Source organism: Dendropsophus ebraccatus, chromosome 2 (assembly GCF_027789765.1).
Source record: "Dendropsophus ebraccatus isolate aDenEbr1 chromosome 2, aDenEbr1.pat, whole genome shotgun sequence".
In the NCBI taxonomy this organism is placed as follows: domain Eukaryota; kingdom Metazoa; phylum Chordata; class Amphibia; order Anura; family Hylidae; genus Dendropsophus; species Dendropsophus ebraccatus.
The window spans coordinates 3,482,080-3,506,643 of NC_091455.1; the positions used below are offsets into that span (position 1 = coordinate 3,482,080).

The 24,564-nt window shown below is 48.5% G+C and overlaps 1 protein-coding gene across 4 annotated transcripts in view; it reads left to right on the forward strand.

The window, feature by feature from the left end:
- The window catches only part of LOC138782919 (microtubule-actin cross-linking factor 1, isoforms 6/7-like), a 156,703-nt gene that overhangs the window by 19,937 nt on the left and 112,202 nt on the right, over positions 1-24,564 (forward strand). For 3 of the 4 annotated variants that reach the window (XM_069956902.1, XM_069956903.1, XM_069956905.1), the window contains exons 2-4: positions 13,609-14,135; positions 18,173-18,244; positions 18,335-18,484. In XM_069956902.1, the coding sequence (XP_069813003.1) occupies positions 13,632-14,135; positions 18,173-18,244; positions 18,335-18,484 (726 nt within the window). In that variant the 5' untranslated portion in view covers positions 13,609-13,631. Of the gene's footprint in view, positions 1-13,470; positions 13,491-13,608; positions 14,136-18,172; positions 18,245-18,334; positions 18,485-24,564 lie in introns of those variants that run through there. The other variant, XM_069956904.1, reaches the window with a different exon arrangement.

Consider the following 24,564-nt stretch of genomic DNA (forward strand, 5'->3'; position numbering starts at 1 on the left):
AGGCGATACCATCATTTCTATATGTTGGATGACACCAGCCGTGTAGGAGACAGGACGGGACCATGCTCATACACCAGGCAGTTGCATCAGCAGGGTCCCTCTCAGCGGTCACAGCAGTATGTGCTGCTTTAGGGCTCCTGAAGAAGCCAAAGAATCGCTGAAGACTGTCAACAATGGTCAGCCACAGAAACTTAGAGGGCCTCTGCATGAGGATTGAGGATCCGAGGATCTGGTCAGGTTTTATGGTGTCCTCAATGCTGGGAAATCCAGGCAGAGCCTTACCCATCATGCACTACCATCAGGGAGCTGATTGCTTAGTTCTACATTTCTTCTATAATAGGACAACGACTCTCAGCATCCAGCCAATGTCAGTAAGAACTATGAAGAACAGGGAGTCCTGGAGGCGATGATGGCGGCACATTGATCTCACCACATCCACCATGTGTGGGACCACATGAGCGTCGTCCTCCATACAGAGGTCACCGTGAATATTCATCCCCAAAAGATTCCTCTTCTGTTCAGTGACTGATATTACAGCCTAGGGACAAATTGTCCTCTCAAACGGAGAACAGATTTGCCTGATGCCGCCTTATTTCAGACAGATCCGGGATCTGCTCTGATCCTATCAGATGACCCGCTCTCCAGGTGTCGCCTTATACTGGACAGATCCGGGATCTGCTCTGGTCCTATCAGATGACCCGCTCTCCAGGTGTCGCCTTATACTGGACAGATCCGGGATCTGCTCTGGTCCTATCAGATGACCCGCTCTCCAGGTGTCGCCTTATACTGGACAGATCCGGGATCTGCTCTGGTCCTATCAGATGACCCGCTCTCCAGGTGTCGCCTTATTTCAGACAGATCCGGGATCTGCTCTGGTCCTATCAGATGACCCGCTCTACAGGTGTCGCCTTATACTGGACAGATCCGGGATCTGCTCTGGTCCTATCAGATGACCCGCACTCCAGGTGCCGCCTTATACTGGATAGATCCGGGATCTGCTCTGCTCCTATCAGATGACCCGCTCTACAGGTGTCGCCTTATACTGGACAGATCCGGGATCTGCTCTGGTCCTATCAGATGACCCGCTCTCCAGGTGCTGCCTTATACTGGACAGATCCGGGATCTGCTCTGGTCCTATCAGATGACCCGCTCTACAGGTGTCGCCTTATACTGGACAGATCCGGGATCTGCTCTGGTCCTATCAGATGACCCGCTCTCCAGGTGCCGCCTTATACTGGACAGATCCGGGATCTGCTCTGGTCCTATCAGATGACCCGCTCTACAGGTGTCGCCTTATACTGGACAGATCTGGGATCTGCTCTGGTCCTATCAGATGACCCGCTCTCCAGGTGCCGCCTTATACTGGACAGATCCTGGATCTGCTCTGGTCCTATCAGATGACCCGCACTCCAGGTGCTGCCTTATACTGGATAGATCCGGGATCTGCTCTGGTCCTATCAGATGACCCGCTCTCCAGGTGCTACCTTATACTGGACAGATCCGGGATCTGCTCTGGTCCTATCAGATGACCCGCACTCCAGGTGCTGCCTTATACTGGATAGATCCGGGATCTGCTCTGGTCCTATCAGATGACCCGAGCTCCAGGTGCCGCCTTATACTGGACAGATCCGGGATCTGCTCTGGTCCTATCAGATGACCCGCTCTCCAGGTGCCGCCTTATACTGGACAGATCCGGGATCTGCTCTGGTCCTATCAGATGACCCGCTCTCCAGGTGCCGCCTTATACTGGACAGATCCGGGATCTGCTCTGGTCCTATCAGATGACCCGCTCTCCAGGTGCCGCCTTATACTGGACAGATCCTGGATCTGCTCTGGTCCTATCAGATGACCCGCTCTCCAGGTGCCGCCTTATACTGGACAGATCCGGGATCTGCTCTGGTCCTATCAGATGACCCGCTCTCCAGGTGCCGCCTTATACTGGACAGATCCGGGATCTGCTCTGGTCCTATCAGATGACCCGCTCTCCAGGTGCTACCGTACATGCAGACAGATCCTGTGATTGATCCCAGACATTGCTGCCATTGAGCATCCTGCCTTGTGTTTGAGTGACATCTCCCGAGTGATTATCCCCCCATGGTCATGACCTGGCGATATATAAGTATATGTCCCCCCTGGGCTGAAGAGCTTACAGCTTAGTGCTGTGTCCTCAGAGCTGCGCTCCTCTCCCCTCCTCCTCCTCCTCCCGTTACTCCAGCAGAGCAGAATAAAGGGCGGCAGAACAATGCGGAGCCCGCGTGTTTCACACACATAAACTTTGTCTGGGAAGTAAGAAGAGCAGAACCTGCCGCCTCCTAGGGGCTCGTTCACATACTGTGCTGCAGTGCACCCCCGACCATGTGGCAGGATCGGGGGGATCCCCCCTCTTCACTGGCATTGTGCTGACGGCTGTAGGATGAGATGAGAGCGCAGGAGCAGGTGCATTGTTTGGAGGTCAGAGGCACAAGAAGGCGGCATTGCCATCCAGAAGGATTCCCGAAGGACTGTGCCCCAAATCTGCAGGTAAGCGCGCCCGCGTGCATGCCACCATGTGTCCAGGGATCAGGAGCCACCACTGCTGATCACCCATGTGTCGTGTAACATGCCAACACCTTAAACATTGTAACAAAGGGCTCATGGCAGGTGCCACGTGTATCCCCCATCCCCTGCGCCAGCACATAGACTGGCATCATAGCCAGCACAAATTACATACATGTCATATGTGTCATGCCTGAGCACACGGAGACACCAATCCCACCGACACACCTCCAGCGCGGAGCCAGCGCCATGTGCAGTACCTAATGCCAGGCTCGCTGGTGGAGAGACCAGTGGTGCCAGGCGACTAATGGGGTCTGACCTGTATGTCTGCCAGGAAATCACCAGGGGTGAGGTGGCACAGTCACCACTCCTTCTGCAGTATGCAGAGGCGACTGTGATAGCGGAGGTCAGAGATGTGAGGGGTCAGCCGGGTTCCCGGAGTGGCCAGTGACCTCTGACCTTACACAGCCAGGGGCTGAGAACATCAGCGACTGTCAGGTTACATACCATACAAGTGGTGCAGCAGGTGCACAAGAAGAGGTACTGTGCATGGTCTACAAGGATAGGCTATTGAGAATAACCCCCAGCATACAGGAGAAGTGGTACTGTGCACTGTCCATATATACAGGAGAAGTGGTACTGTGCACTGTCCATATACACAGGAGAAGTGGTACTGTGCAATGTCCATATATACAGGAGAAGTGGTACTGTGCACTGTCCATAAATACAGGACAGTGGAAGCGGTACTGTACACTGTCCATATATACAGGAGAAGTGGTACTGTGCACTGTCCATATATACAGGACAGGAGAAGTGGTACTGTGCACTGTCCATATATACAGGACAGGAGAAGTGGTACTGTGCACTGTCCATATATACAGGACAGGAGAAGTGGTACTGTGCACTGTCCATATATACAGGACAGGAGAAGTGATACTGTGCAGTGCCCATATATACAGGACAGGAGAAGTGATACTGTGCAGTGCCCATATATACAGGACAGGAGAAGTGGTACTGTGCACTGTCCATATATACAGGAGAAGTGGTACTGTGCACTGTCCATATATACAGGAGAAGTGGTACTGTGCACTGTCCATATACACAGGACAGAAGTGGTACTGTGCAATGTCCATATACACAGGACAGGAGAAGTGGTACTGTGCACTGTCCATATATACAGAAGTGGTACTGTGCACTGTCCATATATACAGGAGAAGTGGTACTGTGCACTGTCCATAAATACAGGAGAAGTGGTACTGTGCAATGTCCATATATACAGGAGAAGTGGTACTGTGCACTGTCCATAAATACAGGAGAAGTGGTACTGTGCAGTGTCCATATATACAGGAGAAGTGGTACTGTGCACTGCTCATATATACAGGAGAAGTGGTACTGTGCATATATACAGGACAGGAAAAGTGGTACTGTGCACTGTCCATATATACAGGAGAAGTGGTACTGTGCAATGTCCATATATACAGGAGAAGTGGTACTGTGCACTGTCCATAAATACAGGAGAAGTGGTACTGTGCAATGTCCATATATACAGGAGAAGTGGTACTGTGCATATATACAGGACAGGAAAAGTGGTCTTTGTTCTGTGAATGTCATCATCTTCAATAACTGTCTTTTGGGATCCGGGCTCCATTGATGGGATGTACTGTAGATCTTTCAGTCATGGTTGATCTCTGTCGGCATCTGGTCTTCATTGTTGGGATGTAGATCTGTAAGTCATGGTTGCTCTCTCTTGGAATCTGGTCTGAACTCTGTTGATGAGATCCATGGTTGTTGGGACATAGTCTCCATAGATCGGATGTACTGTAGATCTGTCATTCATGGTTTTCTCCATTGGAATCTGGTCTCCATTGATCTGGGCTCCATTGATGAGATGTAGATTTATTATTCACGGCTGGTCTCTCCTGGATTCTGATCTCCATTGATGAGATGTAGATCTGTCAGTCAGTCTCTGCTAGGACCTGTGGTCTGGTCTCCATTGATGAGATGTAGATCTGTCAGTCAGTCTCTGCTAGGACCTGTGGTCTGGTCTCCATTGATGAGATATAGATCTGTCAGTCAGTCTCTGCTAGGACCTGTGGTCTGGTCTCCATTGATGAGATGTAGATCTGTCAGTCAGTCTCTGCTAGGACCTGTGGTCTGGTCTCCATTGATGAGATATAGATCTGTCAGTCAGTCTTTGCTGGAATTTTTGGTCTGGTCTCCAATGATGGAATGTAGATCTGTCATTCATGGACAGTTTCTGCTTCGTCTGGGATCTGGTCTCCATTGATGAGATGTAGATCTGTCATTCACTGTTGGTCACTCCTGGGTTCTGGTCTCCATTGATGGGATGTAGATCTGTCATTCATGGCTGGTCTATACTGAGTTCTGGCCTCCATTCATAAGATGTAGATCTGTCATTCACGGCTGATCTCTCCTGGGTTCTGGTCTCCATTGATGAAGATGTAGATCTGTCAGTCAGTCTCTGCTGGGATATGTGGTCTGGTCTCCATTGATGAGATGTAGATCTGTCATTCACTGTTGGTCACTCCTGGGTTCTGGTCTCCATTGATGGGATGTAGATCTGTCATTCATGGCTGGTCTATACTGAGTTCTGGCCTCCATTCATAAGATGTAGATCTGTCATTCACGGCTGATCTCTCCTGGGTTCTGGTCTCCATTGATGAAGATGTAGATCTGTCAGTCAGTCTCTGCTGGGATATGTGGTCTGGTCTCCATTGATTAGATGCAGATCTGTCATTCACGGCTGGTCTCTCCTGGGTTCTGGTCTCCATTGATGAGATGTAGATCTGTCAGTCAGTCTTTGCTGGAATTTTTGGTCTGGTCTCCATTGATGGAATGTAGATCTGTCATTCATGGTCAGTTTCTGCTTAGTCTGGGATCTGGAGTCCATTGAGTAGATGTAGATCTGTCATTCACTGTTGGGGTCTCTTGGGTTCTGGTCTCCATTGATTAGGTGTAGATCTGTCATTCACGGCTGGTCTCTACTGGGTGCTGGTCTCCATTGATGAGATGTAGATCTGTCATTCACGGCTGGTCTATACTGGGTGCTGGTCTCCATTGATGAGATGTAGATCTGTCATTCACGGCTGGTCTATACTGGGTGCTGGTCTCCATTGATGGGATGTAGATCTGTCATTCATGGCTGGTCTATACTGGGTGCTGGTCTCCATTGATAAGATGTAGATCTGTCATTCATGGCTGATCTCTCCTAAGTTCTGGTCTCCATTGATGAAGATGTAGATCTGTCAGTCAGCCTCTGCTGGGATATGTGGTCTGGTCTCCATTGATTAGATGCAGATCTGTCATTCACGGCTGATCTCTCCTGGGTTCTGGTCTCCATTGATGGGATGTAGATCTGTTATTCATGGCTGGTCTCTCCTGGGTTCTGGTCTCCATTGATGGGATGTAGATCTGGTGTTTGACAGGAACTACTTTCTATCTCTTCATCTATTTCACCTCTCCCTCCTTCTTTTCTTTTGTCTTTTCATTCTTAATTTTTTCTCTAGTTCCTTTTCTTTTCTCCATCTTCTCATTCTATATATTTTTCTTGTTTATTATTTTTCTTTATTCTTAGGTTTCTCTATCTTCTTTCTTCCTCATCTCATGATTCATCTCCTGATGGTTTCTCTTCTCGTTGTTGTCTTCTTGAAGGATCTATAATTTTTGGGTACCTACGGCTTCCCTTATTGCTCCCTAAATCCTTCAGCCCATCCTATGTGCCTTCCCTTCAGCCCTCAGACACTTATTTCAGCCTATTAAAGACTCTGGTGACTTCTACAGAAGAAACAGGAGATCTTTAGAAGCTGTAACCAGATAATAGTAGATGGAGATTCCTCCTGAGAGCTGTTCTCCATTGATAGTATGCAGATCTGTCATTCATGGTCAGTCTCTGCTGTGTTTTGTGGTCTTGACTTTATTGATGGAATAGAATATAGATCTGTCATTTAGGTCAGTCACTACTAATATCTGGTCTCTATTGATGGGATGTAGATCTGTTATTCATGGCTGGTCTCTCCTGGGTTCTGGTCTCCATTGATGGGATGTAGATCTGTTATTCATGGCTGGTCTTTCCTGGTTTCTGGTCTCCACTGATTTGGATGTAGATCTGTCTTTTATGGTTGGTTTCTCCTGGGTTCTGGTCTCCATTGATGGGATGTAGATCTGTTATTCATGGCTGGTCTCTCCTGGGTTCTGGTCTCCATTGATTTGGATGTAGATCTGTCTTTTACGGTTGGTTTCTCCTGGGTTCTGGTCTCCATTGATGGGATGTAGATCTGTTATTCATGGCTGGTCTCTCCTGGGTTCTGGTCTCCATTGATGGGATGTAGATCTGTTATTCATGGCTGGTCTCTCCTGGGTTCTGGTCTCCATTGATTTGGGTGTAGATCTGTCTTTTACGGTTGGTTTCTCCTGGGTTCTGGTCTCCATTGATGGGATGTAGATCTGTTATTCATGGCTGGTCTCTCCTGGGTTCTGGTCTCCATTGATTTGGATGTAGATCTGTCTTTTACAGTTGGTTTCTCCTGGGTTCTGGTCTCCATTGATGGGATGTAGATCTGTTATTCATGGCTGGTCTCTCCTGGGTTCTGGTCTCCATTGATGGGATGTAGATCTGTTATTCATGGCTGGTCTCTCCTGGGTTCTGGTCTCCATTGATTTGGATGTAGATCTGTCTTTTACGGTTGGTTTCTCCTGGGTTCTGGTCTCCATTGATGGGATGTAGATCTGTTATTCATGGCTGGTCTCTCCTGGGTTCTGGTCTCCATTGATTTGGATGTAGATCTGTCTTTTACGGTTGGTTTCTCCTGGGTTCTGGTCTCCATTGATGGGATGTAGATCTGTTATTCATGGCTGGTCTCTCCTGGGTTCTGGTCTCCATTGATGGGATGTAGATCTGGTGTTTGACAGGAACTACTTTCTATCTCTTCATCTATTTCACCTCTCCCTCCTTCTTTTCTTTTGTCTTTTCATTCTTAATTTTTTCTCTAGTTCCTTTTCTTTTCTCCATCTTCTCATTCTATATATTTTTCTTGTTTATTATTTTTCTTTATTCTTAGGTTTCTCTATCTTCTTTCTTCCTCATCTCATGATTCATCTCCTGATGGTTTCTCTTCTCGTTGTTGTCTTCTTGAAGGATCTATAATTTTTGGGTACCTACGGCTTCCCTTATTGCTCCCTAAATCCTTCAGCCCATCCTATGTGCCTTCCCTTCAGCCCTCAGACACTTATTTCAGCCTATTAAAGACTCTGGTGACTTCTACAGAAGAAACAGGAGATCTTTAGAAGCTGTAACCAGATAATAGTAGATGGAGATTCCTCCTGAGAGCTGTTCTCCATTGATAGTATGCAGATCTGTCATTCATGGTCAGTCTCTGCTGTGTTTTGTGGTCTTGACTTTATTGATGGAATAGAATATAGATCTGTCATTTAGGTCAGTCACTACTAATATCTGGTCTCTATTGATGGGATGTAGATCTGTTATTCATGGCTGGTCTCTCCTGGGTTCTGGTCTCCATTGATGGGATGTAGATCTGTTATTCATGGCTGGTCTTTCCTGGTTTCTGGTCTCCACTGATTTGGATGTAGATCTGTCTTTTATGGTTGGTTTCTCCTGGGTTCTGGTCTCCATTGATGGGATGTAGATCTGTTATTCATGGCTGGTCTCTCCTGGGTTCTGGTCTCCATTGATTTGGATGTAGATCTGTCTTTTACGGTTGGTTTCTCCTGGGTTCTGGTCTCCATTGATGGGATGTAGATCTGTTATTCATGGCTGGTCTCTCCTGGGTTCTAGTCTCCATTGATGGGATGTAGATCTGTTATTCATGGCTGGTCTCTCCTGGGTTCTGGTCTCCATTGATTTGGGTGTAGATCTGTCTTTTACGGTTGGTTTCTCCTGGGTTCTGGTCTCCATTGATGGGATGTAGATCTGTTATTCATGGCTGGTCTCTCCTGGGTTCTGGTCTCCATTGATTTGGATGTAGATCTGTCTTTTACGGTTGGTTTCTCCTGGGTTCTGGTCTCCATTGATGGGATGTAGATCTGTTATTCATGGCTGGTCTCTCCTGGGTTCTGGTCTCCATTGATGGGATGTAGATCTGTTATTCATGGCTGGTCTCTCCTGGGTTCTGGTCTCCATTGATTTGGATGTAGATCTGTCTTTTACGGTTGGTTTCTCCTGGGTTCTGGTCTCCATTGATGGGATGTAGATCTGTTATTCATGGCTGGTCTCTCCTGGGTTCTGGTCTCCATTGATTTGGATGTAGATCTGTCTTTTACGGTTGGTTTCTCCTGGGTTCTGGTCTCCATTGATGGGATGTAGATCTGTAATTCATGGCTGGTCTCTCCTGGGTTCTGGTCTCCATTGATTTGGATGTAGATCTGTCTTTTGCGGTTGGTTTCTCCTGGGTTCTGGTCTCCATTGATGGGATGTAGATCTGTTATTCATGGCTGGTCTCTCTTGGGTTCTGGTCTCCATTGATGGGATGTAGATATGTTATTCATGGCTGGTCTCTCCTGGGTTCTGGTCTCCATTGATTTGGATGTAGATCTGTCTTTTACGGTTGGTTTCTCCTGGGTTCTGGTCTCCATTGATGGGATGTAGATCTGTTATTCATGGCTGGTCTCTCCTGGGTTCTGGTCTCCATTGATGGGATGTAGATCTGTTATTCATGGCTGGTCTCTCCTGGGTTCTGGTCTCCATTGATTTGGATGTAGATCTGTCTTTTACGGTTGGTTTCTCCTGGGTTCTGGTCTCCATTGATGGGATGTAGATCTGTTATTCATGGCTGGTCTCTCCTGGGTTCTGGTCTCCATTGATTTGGATGTAGATCTGTCTTTTACGGTTGGTTTCTCCTGGGTTCTGGTCTCCATTGATGGGATGTAGATCTGTTATTCATGGCTGGTCTCTCCTGGGTTCTGGTTTCCATTGATTTGGATGTAGATCTGTCTTTTACGGTTGGTTTCTCCTGGGTTCTGGTCTCCATTGATGGGATGTAGATCTGTTATTCATGGCTGGTCTCTCCTGGGTTTTGGTCTCCATTGATTTGGATGTAGATCTGTCTTTTACGGTTGGTTTCTCCTGGGTTCTGGTCTCCATTGATGGGATGTAGATCTGTTATTCATGGCTGGTCTCTCCTGGGTTCTGGTCTCCATTGATGGGATGTAGATCTGTTATTCATGGCTGGTCTCTCCTGGGTTCTGGTCTCCATTGATGGGATGTAGATCTGTTATTCATGGCTGGTCTCTCCTGGGTTCTGAGTGCGATCCATGCAGCAGTGCTGTCTGTATGGCACAACAGGGTCAAAGAGCCCTCCTCAGATGATCCTGATGACTGTCTTATTTACTCTGAGATCACCAGGTGGTCTGATTATTCACCTTATTCATCATGGTCTGGCCCCTCCCCCAGCCGATACAGGGGCATGGGTTGTATCCGTACAGATACATTGTATTTTTTCCTGCTGTTGATCACTGTCAGGTCCTCATGTTGGGGTATTTGGTGCAGTTGCGGCCATCCTCCTCACAGTGAGGTGTAAGGGGCACTGTTGGTACAGATCTCATCCTAGATGGAGGAATCCGGGGAAGGGAAGCCTTTATCACTGGTTTTGGCCCTTTGCCAGGGCTTGAGAACACAGGGATGTTGCAGTGATTGTTTGGTGATGCGCTCTGTGCCGTGCCCGTCTGCTTTCTATTCTGTGCCCACATCATGCCCGCTGCCTGTGCCATTGTACTCCAGCCCCAACAGATGGTTCATTTCTCTTCTCACCAACGTAGCCAAGCTCTGTGCAGAGGCACCCAGCTGGGGCCCCCGAGACCCCGCTCTCATTGACTTTTGGGGTGAATGACTAGGTCATACAGGGTGGCGCCATGTCCACCAGAACAGACGTCCCATACCCCTCCCCCCGATGTGGTAGCTCCGCACTGTGTACAGGTATTGTCCACCAACCTGACCCTGACCTACTACTTCTCACAGCTGAGGGTTTGTTACAGTGGATCAGGGCAGAGAATCCTCTGGGAGGTAGGCACATCAGCAAAGATCTCTCCTGTCCTGTTTGTTACAACGTATCAGGGCAGAGAATCCTCCTAACTGAGGCTATAGGCAGTATGTATATATGCAGATGTCAGGAGGGGCCCCGGAGTAATCTGTATACATGGTAGGTGAGGGCCCCGCCTGTCATCTGTCTCCTGCTGAGCGTTAATCCTCCGCCCTCCTGACCGATTAATCCTGCAGACAAAACATTGATACGTCTGGTCAGCTGTGCGCTCCCGGCAGCCCTGATTGAGACGTTGTGTTCGCGGCAGCACAGTGCATGTGGGGTCTATGGCGGCAGCACAGTGCATGTGGGGTCTATGGCGGCAGCACAGTGCATGTGGGGTCTATGGCGGCAGGAGCCACCGATATATCAATCCTTGTCCTGAAAATGTTCTCTTACTATGGCCATTGTGACACCCAGGTGTAACAGGGTGCACAGTCCTGTGTAATATTGGTTACCCATTACGGGGTGCACAGTCCTGTGTATTATCAGTTACCCAGCACTCGGTGCACAGTCCTGTGTGATATCGGTTACCCATTACGGAGTGCACAGTCCTGTGTATTATCAGTTACCCAGCATGCGGTGCACAGTCCTGTGTGATATCGGTTACCCATTACGGAGTGCACAGTCCTGTGTATTATCAGTTACCCAGCATGCGGTGCACAGTCCTGTGTGATATCGGTTACCCATTACGGGGTGCACAGTCCTGTGTAGGATGTTACCCAGCGTGCGGTGCACAGTCCTGTGTAATGGCGGTGACCCAGTGCACAGTCCTGTGTAGGATGTTACCCAGCACTCGGTGCACAGTCCTGTGTAATGGCAGTTACCCAGCACTCTGTGCACAGTCCTGTGTAATATCGGTTACTCATTACAGGGGTGCACAGTCCTGTGCTGTGCACAGTCCTGTGTAATGGCGGTTACCCAGTGCTGCACAGTCCTGTGTAGAATGTTACACAGCACTCGGTGCACAGTCCTGTGTAATGGCGGTTACACAGCCCTCGGTGCACAGTCCTGTGTAATGGCGGTTACACGGCACTCGGTGCACAGTCCTGTGTAATGGCGGTTACCCAGTGCACAGTCCTGTGTAGGATGTTACCCAGCACTCGGTGCACAGTCCTGTGTAATGGCGGTTACCCAGTGCACAGTCCTGTGTAGGATTTTACCCAGCACTCGGTGCACAGTCCTGTGTAATGGCGGTTACACAGCACTCGGAGCACAGTCCTGTGTAATGGCGGTTACACAGCACTCGGAGCACAGTCCTGTGTAATGGTGGTTACACAGCACTCGGTGCACAGTCCTGTGTAATGGCGGTTACCCAGTGCACAGTCCTGTGTAGGATTTTACCCAGCACTCGGTGCACAGTCCTGTGTAATGGCGGTTACACAGCACTCGGTGCACAGTCCTGTGTAGAATGTTACACAGCCCTCGGTGCACAGTCCTGTGTAATGGTGGTTACACAGCACTCGGTGCACAGTCCTGTGTAATGGCGGTTACACAGCACTCGGTGCACAGTCCTGTGTAATGGCGGTTACACAGCACTCGGTGCACAGTCCTGTGTAATGGCGGTTACACAGCACTCGGTGCACAGTCCTGTGTAATGGCGGTTACACAGCACTCGGTGCACAGTCCTGTGTAATGGCGGTTACACCGCACTCGGAGCACAGTCCTGTGTAATGGCGGTTACACAGCACTCGGTGCACAGTCCTGTGTAATGGCGGTTACACGGCACTCGGTGCACAGTCCTGTGTAATGGCGGTTACACGGCACTCGGTGCACAGTCCTGTGTAATGGCGGTTACACGGCACTCGGTGCACAGTCCTGTGTAATGGCGGTTACACGGCACTCGGTGCACAGCTTACCCGGAGCACAGTCCTGTGTAATGGCGGTTACACAGCACTCGGTGCACAGTCCTGTGTAATGGCGGTTACACGGCACTCGGTGCACAGTCCTGTGTAATGGCGGTTACACGGCACTCGGTGCACAGTCCTGTGTAATGGCGGTTACACGGCACTCGGTGCACAGTCCTGTGTAATGGCGGTTACACAGCACTCGGTGCACAGTCCTGTGTAATGGCGGTTACACGGCACTCGGTGCACAGTCCTGTATAATATCGGTGTAATTTTAGGGGTGCACAGTCCTGTGTAATGGCGGTTACACTGCACTCTGTGCACAGTCCTGTATAATATCGGTGTAATTTTAGGGGTGCACAGTCCTGTGTATTATCGGTTACCCAGCGTGCTGTGCACAGTCCTGTGTAATGGCGGTTACCCAGTGCACAGTCCTGTGTAGGATGTTACCCAGCACTCGGTGCACAGTCCTGTGTAATGGCGGTTACCCAGTGCACAGTCCTGTGTAGGATGTTACCCAGCACTCGGTGCACAGTCCTGTGTAATGGCGGTTACCCAGTGCACAGTCCTGTGTAGGATGTTACCCAGCACTCGGTGCACAGTCCTGTGTAATGGCGGTTACCCAGTGCACAGTCCTGTGTAGGATGTTACCCAGCACTCGGTGCACAGTCCTGTGTAATGGCGGTTACCCAGTGCACAGTCCTGTGTAGGATGTTACCCAGCCCTCGGTGCACAGTCCTGTGTAATGGCGGTTACCCAGTCTCTTCGCTTTCTTTCAGATTAAACTTCATATTCATGTATTATCACCAGGATTTGGTGTAAAATTGTAGCAAATCATGTTTATCAAAAAACGTAGAAAATGAAAGGAAAGTGGGGGGGTTTAGGTCTTATTGTCCATCTCACAGCTGAGGACTTGTTACAAGATCAGGATAAAAATTTGTGATGAAAAACGCCCAGAGGCCACGGCAGTCCTAACATCACTCTTGTTTGTTACAGTGTATCGGTGTCTGATCAGACTGCAGGCCACGTGGGATACAACTGTAACAGACCCTCAGCTGTGAGCAGCCTTTGGTTATGTTCACTGATAGCAGGTTGTGAGGGCACATTGTATGTTCTGCGTTGCGATCACCTCTCTGTCACATGGTCAGTAACGACTTCTCCCATTTCTTTTTCAGGCTGGGGCTGATGTCTGAGGATAATGGGTAATTCAGTTAGCCGGCCCAGCTGCCTGGGGGACAGGAACCGTAAATCCCAGCGCTTCCTGAAGGAATGTTGTATGAAGAAGGAATCCATCATCGACATCCAGAGCGTGAGGAACAATGTAGAGGCCGGTGCCACATCTGCCGCCACCGATAAGAAGCAGAATGAACTGAACGTGGCCCCAACCGCCAAGGAGCCGCTGCCCAAACAGAACAACGCTGACGCCAATGTCACACCGGCTCACAGAGACACTCCCAGGTCTACACCAGATCACCGCAATGTGTGGACTCCGCAGAGGGGAACCCTACAGAGGGCATCGGGGGGAAGCTGGTCATGGAAGCCGCTTGCCACCAGGGAGGTGACGGAGGTGACAGAGGTGACAGAGACCGTGGTCACCGAGATCGTGGAAGTGACACAATATCCAACCGGAGACAAGAGCGGAGAACCCATCATCACGAGGACCGTAAAAGTGCTGACTGAGTGCGCCGGCGAGTTGGCTGAGGTCAATACCCCATCAACCAAGAGATATTACCACAGCAACCTGCCATGTTCCTGTCATGTGATCTCAGTCTGGTTTATAATTGGTCAAAATAAAGAGATTGTGTATAAATCTCATGGATGATAGATGTTTCTGTAATCCGACCCATGTCCACTCATGTCTGTTATTTCACCAGAGTCTGGTGAAGAGGAAAATTCAAACAGAATGTGATGGAGGAACTCTGCTGTTTGCTCTGGATTGTGTCGGAGCGCAGTGCAGCTCCTCTGTATGCTCTGGATGGTGTGGGAGCGTGGTGGAGCTCCTCTGTATGCTCTGGATGGTGTGGGAGCGTGGTGGAGCTCCTCTGTATGCTCTGGATGGTGTGGGAGCGTGGTGGAGCTCCTCTGTATGCTCTGGATGGTGTGGGAGCGTGGTGGAGCTCCTCTGTATGCTCTGGATGGTGTGGAAGCGTGGTGGAGCTCCTCTGTATGCTCTGGATGGTGCAGGAGCATGGTGGAGCTCCTCTGTATGCTCTGGATGGTGTGGGAGCGCGGTAGAGCTCCTCTGTATGCTCTGGATGGTGCAGGAGCATGGTGGAGCTCCTCTCTATGCTCTGGATGGTGTGAGAGCGTGGTAGAGCTCCTCTGTATGCTCTGGATAGTGCAGGAGCATGGTGGAGCTCCTCTGTATGCGCTGGATATTGCAGGAGCATGGTGGAGCTCCTCTGTATGCTCTGGATGGTGCAGGAGCGCAGTGGAGCTCCTCTGTATGCTCTGGATATTGCAGGAGCATGGTGGAGCTCCTCTGTATGCTCTGGACAGTGCAGGAGCATGGTGGAGCTCCTCTAAATGCTCTGGATGGTGTGGGAGCGTGGTGGAGCCCCTCTGTATGCTCTTGATGGTGCAGGAGCATGGTGGAGCTCCTCTCTATATGCTCTGGATGGGGTGGGAGCACGGTGGAGCTCCTCTTTATGCTCTGGATGGTGCCGGAGCACGGTGGAGCTCCTCTGTATTCTCTGGATGGTGTGAGAGCGTGGTAGAGCTCCTCTGTATGCTCTGGATGGTGCAGGAGCACGGTGGAGCTCCTCTGTATGTCCTGGATAGTGCGGGAGCGCGGTGGAGCTCCTCTGTATGCTCTGGACAGTGCAGGAGCATGGTGGAGCTCCTCTAAATGCTCTGGATGGTGTGGGAGCGTGGTGGAGCCCCTCTGTATGCTCTGGATGGTGCAGGAGCGTGGTGGATCTCCTCTGTATGCTCTGGATGGTGTGGGAGCATGGTGGAGCTCCTCTGTATGCTCTTGATGGTGCAGGAGCATGGTGGAGCCCCTCTGTATGCTCTGGATGGGGTGGGAGCATGGTGGAGCTCCTCTGTATTCTCTGGATGGTGTGAGAGCGTGGTAGAGCTCCTCTGTATGCTCTGGATGGTGCAGGAGCACGGTGGAGCTCCTCTGTATGTCCTGGATAGTGCGGGAGCGCGGTGGAGCTCCTATGTATGCTCTGGACAGTGCAGGAGCATGGTGGAGCTCCTCTAAATGCTCTGGATGGTGTGGGAGCGTGGTGGAGCCCCTCTGTATGCTCTGGACGGGGCGATAGTGCCGTGGATCTCCTCTGTATGCTCTGGATTATGTTGGAGTGTTGTGGAGTTCTGCTCTGTATGCTCTGGATGGTGCGGGAGCGCGGTGGAGCTCCTCTGTATGCTCTGAATGGTGTGGAAGCGTGGTGGAGCTCCTCTGTATGCTCTGGACGGTGCCAAAGCACGGTGGAGCTCCTCTGTATGCTCTGGATGGTCTGGGAGCATGGTGGAGCCCCTCTTTATGCTCCTGATGGTGCCGAAGCATGGTGGAGCTCCTCTGTATGCTCTGGATGGTGCCGGAGCACGATGGAGCTCCTCTATATGCTCTGGATGGTGCAGGAGCATGTTGGAGCTCCTCTGTATGCTCTGCATGGTGCGGGAGTGTGGTGGAGCTCCTCTGGATGGTGTGGAAGCGTGGTGGAGCTCCTCTGTATGCTCTGAATGGTGCGGGAGCGCGGTGGAGCTCCTCTGTATGCTCTGGATAGTGCGGGAGTGCGGTGGAGCTCCTCTGTATGCTCTGGATGGTGTGGGAGTGCAGTGGAGCTCCTCTGTATGCTCTGGATGGTGCGGGAGCGCGGTGGAGCTCCTATGTATGCTCTGGATGGTGCAGGAGCGCGGTGGAGCTCCTCTGTATACTCTGGATGGTGCAGAAGTGTGGTGGAGCTCCTCTGTATGCTCTGGATGGTGTGGGACTGTGGTGGATCTCCTCTGTATGCTCTGGATGGTGCAGGAGCGCAGTGGAGCTCCTCTGTATGCTCTGGATGGTGCAGGAGCGCGGTGGAGCTCCTCTGTATACTCTGGATGGTGCAGAAGTGTGGTGGAGCTCCTCTGTATGCTCTGGATGGTGTGGGACTGTGGTGGAGCTCCTCTGTTGGCTCTGGATGGTGCAGGAGCGCAGTGGAGCTCCTCTGTATTCTCTGGATGGTGCAGGAGCATGGTGGAGCTCCTCTGTATGCTCTGGATGGTGCAGGAGCATGGTGGAGCTCCTCTGTTGGCTCTGGATGGTGCAGGAGCATGTTGGAGCTCCTCTGTATGCTCTGGATATTGCAGGAGCATGGTGGAGCTCCTCTGTATGCTCTGGATGGTGCAGGAGCATGTTGGAGCTCCTCTGTATGCTCTGGATGGTGCAGGAGCATGGTGGAGCTCCTCTGTATGCTCTGGATGGTGCAGGAGCATGGTGGAGCTCCTCTGTATGCTCTGGATGGTGCAGGAGCATGTTGGAGCTCCTCTGTATGCTCTGGATGGTGCAGGAGCATGGTGGAGCTCCTCTGTATGCTCTGGATAGTGCAGGAGCATGGTGGAGCTCCTCTGTTGGCTCTGGATGGTGCAGGAGCATGTTGGAGCTCCTCTGTATGCTCTGGATATTGCAGGAGCATGGTGGAGCTCCTCTGTATGCTCTGGATGGTGCAGGAGCATGTTGGAGCTCCTCTGTATGCTCTGGATGGTGCAGGAGCATGGTGGAGCTCCTCTGTATGCTCTGGATGGTGCAGGAGCATGGTGGAGCTCCTCTGTATGCTCTGGATGGTGCAGGAGCATGTTGGAGCTCCTCTGTATGCTCTGGATGGTGCAGGAGCATGGTGGAGCTCCTCTGTATGCTCTGGATAGTGCAGGAGCATGGTGGAGCTCCTCTGTATGCTCTGGATGGTGCAGGAGCATGGTGGAGTTCCTCTGTATGCTCTGGATGGTGCAGGAGCATCTTGGAGCTCCTCTGTATGCTCTGGATGGTGTGGGAGCGCGGTAGAGCTCCTCTGTATGCTCTGGATGGTGCAGGAGCATGGTGGAGCTCCTCTGTATGCTCTGGATGGTGCAGGAGCTTGGTGGAGCTCCTCTCTATGCTCTGGATGGTGTGGAAGCGTGGTGGGGCTCCTCTGTTGGCTCTGGATGGTGCAGGAGCATGGTGGAGCTCCTCTGTATGCTCTGGATGGTGTGGAAGCATGGTGGAGCTCCTCTGTATGCTCTGGATGGTGTGGAAGCATGGTGGAGCTCCTCTGTTGGCTCTGGATGGTGCAGGAGCATGGTGGAGCTCCTCTGTTGGCTCTCGATGGTGCAGGAGCATGGTGGAGCTCCTCTGTTGGCTCTGGATGGTGCAGGAGCATGGTGGAGCTCCTCTGTATGCTCTGGATGGTGCAGGAGCATGGTGGAGCTCCTCTGTATGCTCTGGATGGTGCAGGAGCATGGTGGAGCTCCTCTCTATGCTCTGGATGGTGCAGGAGCATGGTGGAGCTCCTCTGTTGGCTCTGGATGGTGCAGGAGCATGGTGGAGCTCCTCTGTTGGCTCTGGACAGTGCATGAGTGCAGTGGAGTTCCGCTGTATGCTCTGGATGTACGGTTTGGTGGTGTCAGTGACTGTAGTGTCACCCCATAATATGGAGAATTAGTTTGCTGGGCTGGACACTCCGGGTCTCCTTTCTCTCATACTCTTTCTTCTCTGATGACTGTGGAGTCACATGTAACATATATGTAACATACAGAACTTCCCTGTGCTTCCAGGTACAGACCAGTCGTGAGGCCCAGACAGAGTCTCAGTATCAAGTGGAAAAATGGGACGCCTATAGCAAGACGGTATGTAATAGACTGCTTATTATATGAGGGACAGCATGGTGGAGATCTGTATATTACATTGGTACCATACACAGCTCTGCTCTTCTACAGGTTTCCCAGCATGCCCTGGCGCTGCCAGAACCACTCGAGAACCAGGAGACTGTGCTCAGCTGGGTGTCCGAAATTGAGGATCTGATGGAGGCCCAGAAGCCTCCCTCCTCAGAGGCCAAAGTGGTGAAGGCTCAGCTCCAGGAACAGAAGGTGCGACCTGAGACTAAGGGGGTATATATGGGACTATATAGCTATATATACCTCATGTTATACACGCCACACGTTATATACGCCACATATAACACAGGCCACATGCAGGGGCGTAGCTAGGATTCATGGGGCCCCATAGCAAAAAACTGTATGGGGCCCCCCCTCCCCTACACACTAACATATATACATACATACATACATACATACATACATACATACATACTCGGTGATGTGGCCAAAAAATGTTTTCCTGTGGCCAGAGGCAGAATCCTATGGTTATATACAGAGGTGCGGGGGCAGACTACCTTTTGCTTACCCCTTTATTTACTGCAGTGTGTAAGTGACCCAGTGTTCTCTTACATGCTGCAACACAAAAAAGCTCTCTCCTTCTCTACTCCTGCACTGAAACCCCTGACCTCTGAAGGAACTCAGAGAACAGAGGTCAGAGGTTATCAGAGTAGTCAGGCGGAGAGTTAATTGTCTTCTGTATTAACCCTTTTTTTTTTGCAGCATGTTAGAGAACACGGTATATGGTATATACACACCGCATGTTATATACACCACACATTATATACACACCACATATAATACAGGTCACACGTTATATACACCGCACGTTATATACACCGCACGTTATATACACCACATATAACACCAGCCACACGTTATATACACCACATGTTATATACACCGCATGTTAAACCACACGTTGTATACACCACACGTTGTATACACCACACGTTGTATACACCACACGTTATATACACCGCACGTTATATACACCGCACGTTATATACACCGTACGTTATATACACCGCACGTTATATACACCACATATAACACAGGTCACACGTTATATACACCGCACGTTATATACACCGCACGTTATATACACCACATATAACACAGGTCACACGTTATATACACCGCACGTTATATACACCACACGTTATATACACCACATATAACACAGGTCACACGTTATATACACCGCACGTTATATACACCACACGTTATATACACCGCACGTTATATACACCGCACGTTATATACACCGCACGTTATATACACCACATATAACACAGGTCACACGTTATATACACCGCACGTTATATACACCGCATGTTATATACACCGTACGTTATATACACCGCACGTTATATACACCACATATAACACAGGTCACACGTTATATACACCGCACGTTATATACACCGCATGTTATATACACCGTACGTTATATACACCACACGTTATATACACCGCACGTTATATACACCGCACGTTATATACACCACATATAACACAGGTCACACGTTATATACACCGCACGTTATATACACTGCACGTTATGTGGTGTATATAACGTGCGGTGTATATAACGTGCGGTGTATATAACGTGTGACCTGTGTTATATGTAGTGTATATAACGTGCGGTGTATATAACGTGCGGTGTATATAACGTGCGGTGTATATAACGTGCGGTGTATATAACGTGTGACCTGTGTTATATGTAGTGTATATAACGTGCGGTGTATATAACGTGCGGTGTATGTAACGTGCGGTGTATATAACGTGCGGTGTATATAACGTGCGGTGTATATAACGTGCGGTGTATATAACGTGTGGTGTATATAACGTGCGGTGTATATAACGTGTGACCTGTGTTATATGTGGTGTATATAACGTGCGGTGTATATAACGTGCGGTGTATATAACGTGTGACCTGTGTTATATGTGGTGTATATAACGTGCGGTGTATATAATGTGCAGTGTATATAATGTGTGACCTGTATGATATGTGGTGTATATAACGTGCGGTGTATATATCATACAGGTCACACATTATATACACCGCACATTATATACACCGCACGTTATATACACCACATATAACACAGGTCACACGTTTTATACACCGCACGTTATATACACCACACGTTATATACACCGCACGTTATATACACCCCACGTTATATACACCCCACGTTATATACACCGCACGTTATATACACCGCACGTTATATACACCCCACGTTATATACACCCCACGTTATATACACACCACGTTATATACACACCACACATTATATACACCACATATAACACCGGCCACATGTTATATACACCACATGTTATATACACCGCATGTTATATACACCGCATATAACACCAGCCACACGTTATATACACCACATGTTATATACACCGCACGTTATATACACCGCACATTATACACACCACATATCATACAGGTCACACGTTATATACACCGCACGTTATATACACCGCACGTTATATACACCACATATAACACCGGCCACATGTTATATACACCACATATAACACAGGTCACACGTTATATACACCGCACGTTATATACACCACACGTTATATACACCACATATAACACAGGTCACACGTTATATACACCGCACGTTATATACACCGCACGTTATATACACCACATATAACACAGGTCACACGTTATATACACCGCACGTTATATACACCGCACGTTATATACACCACACGTTATATACACCACATATAACACAGGTCACACGTTATATACACCGCACGTTATATACACCGCACGTTATATACACCGCACGTTATATACACCGCACGTTATACACACCACATATCATACAGGTCACACGTTATATACACCGCACGTTATATACACCGCACATTATACACACCACATATAACACAGGTCACACGTTATATACACCGCACGTTATATACACCGCATGTTATATACACTACATATAACACAGGTCACACGTTATATACACCGCACGTTATATACACCGCACGTTATATACACCGCACGTTATATACACCACATGTTATATACACCGCACGTTATATACACCACATATAACACAGGTCACACGTTATATACACCGCACGTTATATACACCACATATAACACAGGTCACACGTTATATACACCGCACGTTATATACACCGCACATTATACACACCACATATCATACAGGTCACACATTATATACACCGCACGTTATATACACCGCACGTTATATACACCACATATAACACCGGCCACATGTTATATACACCACACATTATATACATTACATATAACACAGGCCACATGTTATATACACCGCACGTTATATACACCGCACGTTATATACACCGCACACATTATATACACCACATATAACACCGGCCACATGTTATATACACCGCACGTTATATACACCGCACACATTATATACACCACATATAACACAGGTCACACGTTCTATACACCGCATGTTATATACACCGTACGTTATATACACCGCACGTTATATACACCACATGTTATATACACCGCACGTTATATACACCGCACGTTATATACACCGCACGTTATATACACCGCACGTTATATACACCGCACGTTATATACACCGCACGTTATATACACCGCACGTTATATACACCGCACGTTATATACACCGCACGTTATATACACCGCACGTTATATACACCGCACGTTATATACACTGCACATTATACACACCACATATAACACAGGTCACACGTTATATACACCGCACGTTATATACACCGCACATTATACACACCACATATCAGACAGGTCACACATTATATACACCGCACGTTATATATACACCGCACGTTATATACACCACATATAACACAGGTCACACGTTATATACACCACACGTTATATACACCGCACATTATACACACCACATATCAGACAGGTCACACATTATATACACCGCACGTTATATACACCGCACGTTATATACACCACATATAACACAGGTCACACGTTATATACACCACACGTTATATACACCACATATAACACAGGTCACACGTTATATACACAGCACGATATATACACATATTATATACACCACATATTACACAGACCACACATTGTCCATCAGCTTGTTATAAGTGGTGTATAATCTCTTGACACTGGCTCAGCTCTTCCCTCTCCTCACCTCCGGCTCTTCCCTCTCCTCCTTATATACACCACATATTATATACACCACACGTTATATACATCATATAGGGGTCACACATAGTGATATAGAGAGGTCACACATAGTGATATAGAGAGGGGTCACACATAGTGATATAGAGAGGGGTCACACATAGTGATATAGAGAGGGGTCACACATAGTGATATAGAGAGGGGTCACACATAGTGATATAGAGAGAGGTCACACATAGTGATATAGAGAGGGGTCACACATAGTAATATAGAGAGGTCACACATAGTGATATAGAGAGGGGTCACACATAGTGATATAGAGAGAGGTCACACATAGTAATATAGAGAGGTCACACATAGTGATATAGAGAGGGGTCACACAGTGATATAGAGGGGTCACACATAGTGATATAGAGGGGTCACACATAGTGATATAGAGAGGTCACACATAGTGATATAGAGAGAGGTCACACATAGTGATATAGAGAGGGGTCACACATAGTGATATAGAGAGGGGTCACACATAGTGATATAGAGGGGTCACACATAGTGATATAGAGGGGTCACACATAGTGATATAGAGAGGGGTCACACATAGTGATATGGAGAGAGGTCACACATAGTGATATAGAGAGGGGTCACACACAGTGATATAGAGAGGTCACACATAGTGATATAGAGAGGGGTCAAACATAGTGATATAGAGAGGGGTCACACATAGTGATATAGAGAGGGGTCACACATAGTGATATAGAGAGGTCACACATAGTGATATAGAGAGGGGTCACACATAGTGATATAGAGAGGGGTCACACATAGTGATATAGAGAGGGTCACACATAGTGATATAGAGAGGGTCACACATAGTGATATAGAGGGGTCACACATAGTGATATAGAGGGGTCACACATAGTGATATAGAGAGGGGTCACACATAGTGATATAGAGAGGGGTCACACATAGTGATATAGAGAGGTCACACATAGTGATATAGAGAGGGGTCACACATAGTGATATAGAAAGGTCACACATAGTGATATAGAGAGGTCACACATAGTGATATAGAGAGGGGTCACACATAGTGATATAGAAAGGTCACACACAGTGATATAGAGAGGTCACACATAGTGATATAGAGAGGGGTCACACATAGTGATATAGAGAGGGGTCACACATAGTGATATAGAGAGGGGTCACACATAGTGATATAGAGAGGGGTCACACATAGTGATATAGAGAGAGGTCACACATAGTGATATAGAGAGGGGTCACACATAGTGATATAGAGAGGGGTCACACATAGTGATATAGAGAGGGGTCACACATAGTGATATAGAGAGGGTCACACATAGTGATATAGAGAGGGGTCACACATAGTGATATAGAGAGGGGTCACACATAGTGATATAGAGGGGGGGGTCACACATAGTGATATAGAGGGGTCACACATAGTGATATAGAGGGGTCACACATAGTGATATAGAGAGGGGTCACATAGTGATATAGAGAGGTCACACATAGTGATATAGAGGGGTCACACATAGTGATATAGAGAGGGGTCACACAGTGATATAGAGAGGGGTCACACATAGTGATATAGAGAGGGGTCACACATAGTGATATAGAGGAGGTCACACATAGTGATATAGAGAGGGTCACACAAGTGATATAGAGAGGGGTCACACATAGTGATATAGAGAGGGGTCACACATAGTGATATAGAGAGAGGGTCACACATAGTGATATAGAGAGGGTCACACATAGTGATATAGAGGGGTCACACATAGTGATATAGAGAGGGGTCACACATAGTGATATAGAGAGGGGTCACACATAGTGATATAGAGGGGTCACACATAGTGATATAGAGAGGGGTCACACATAGTGATATAGAGAGGGGTCACACTTAGTGATATAGAGGGGTCACACATAGTGATATAGAGAGAGGGTCACACACAGTGATATAGAGAGGGGTCACACATAGTGATATAGAGAGGGGTCACACATAGTGATATAGAGAGAGGTCACACATAGTGATATAGAGAGGGGTCACACATAGTGATATAGAGGGGTCACACATAGTGATATA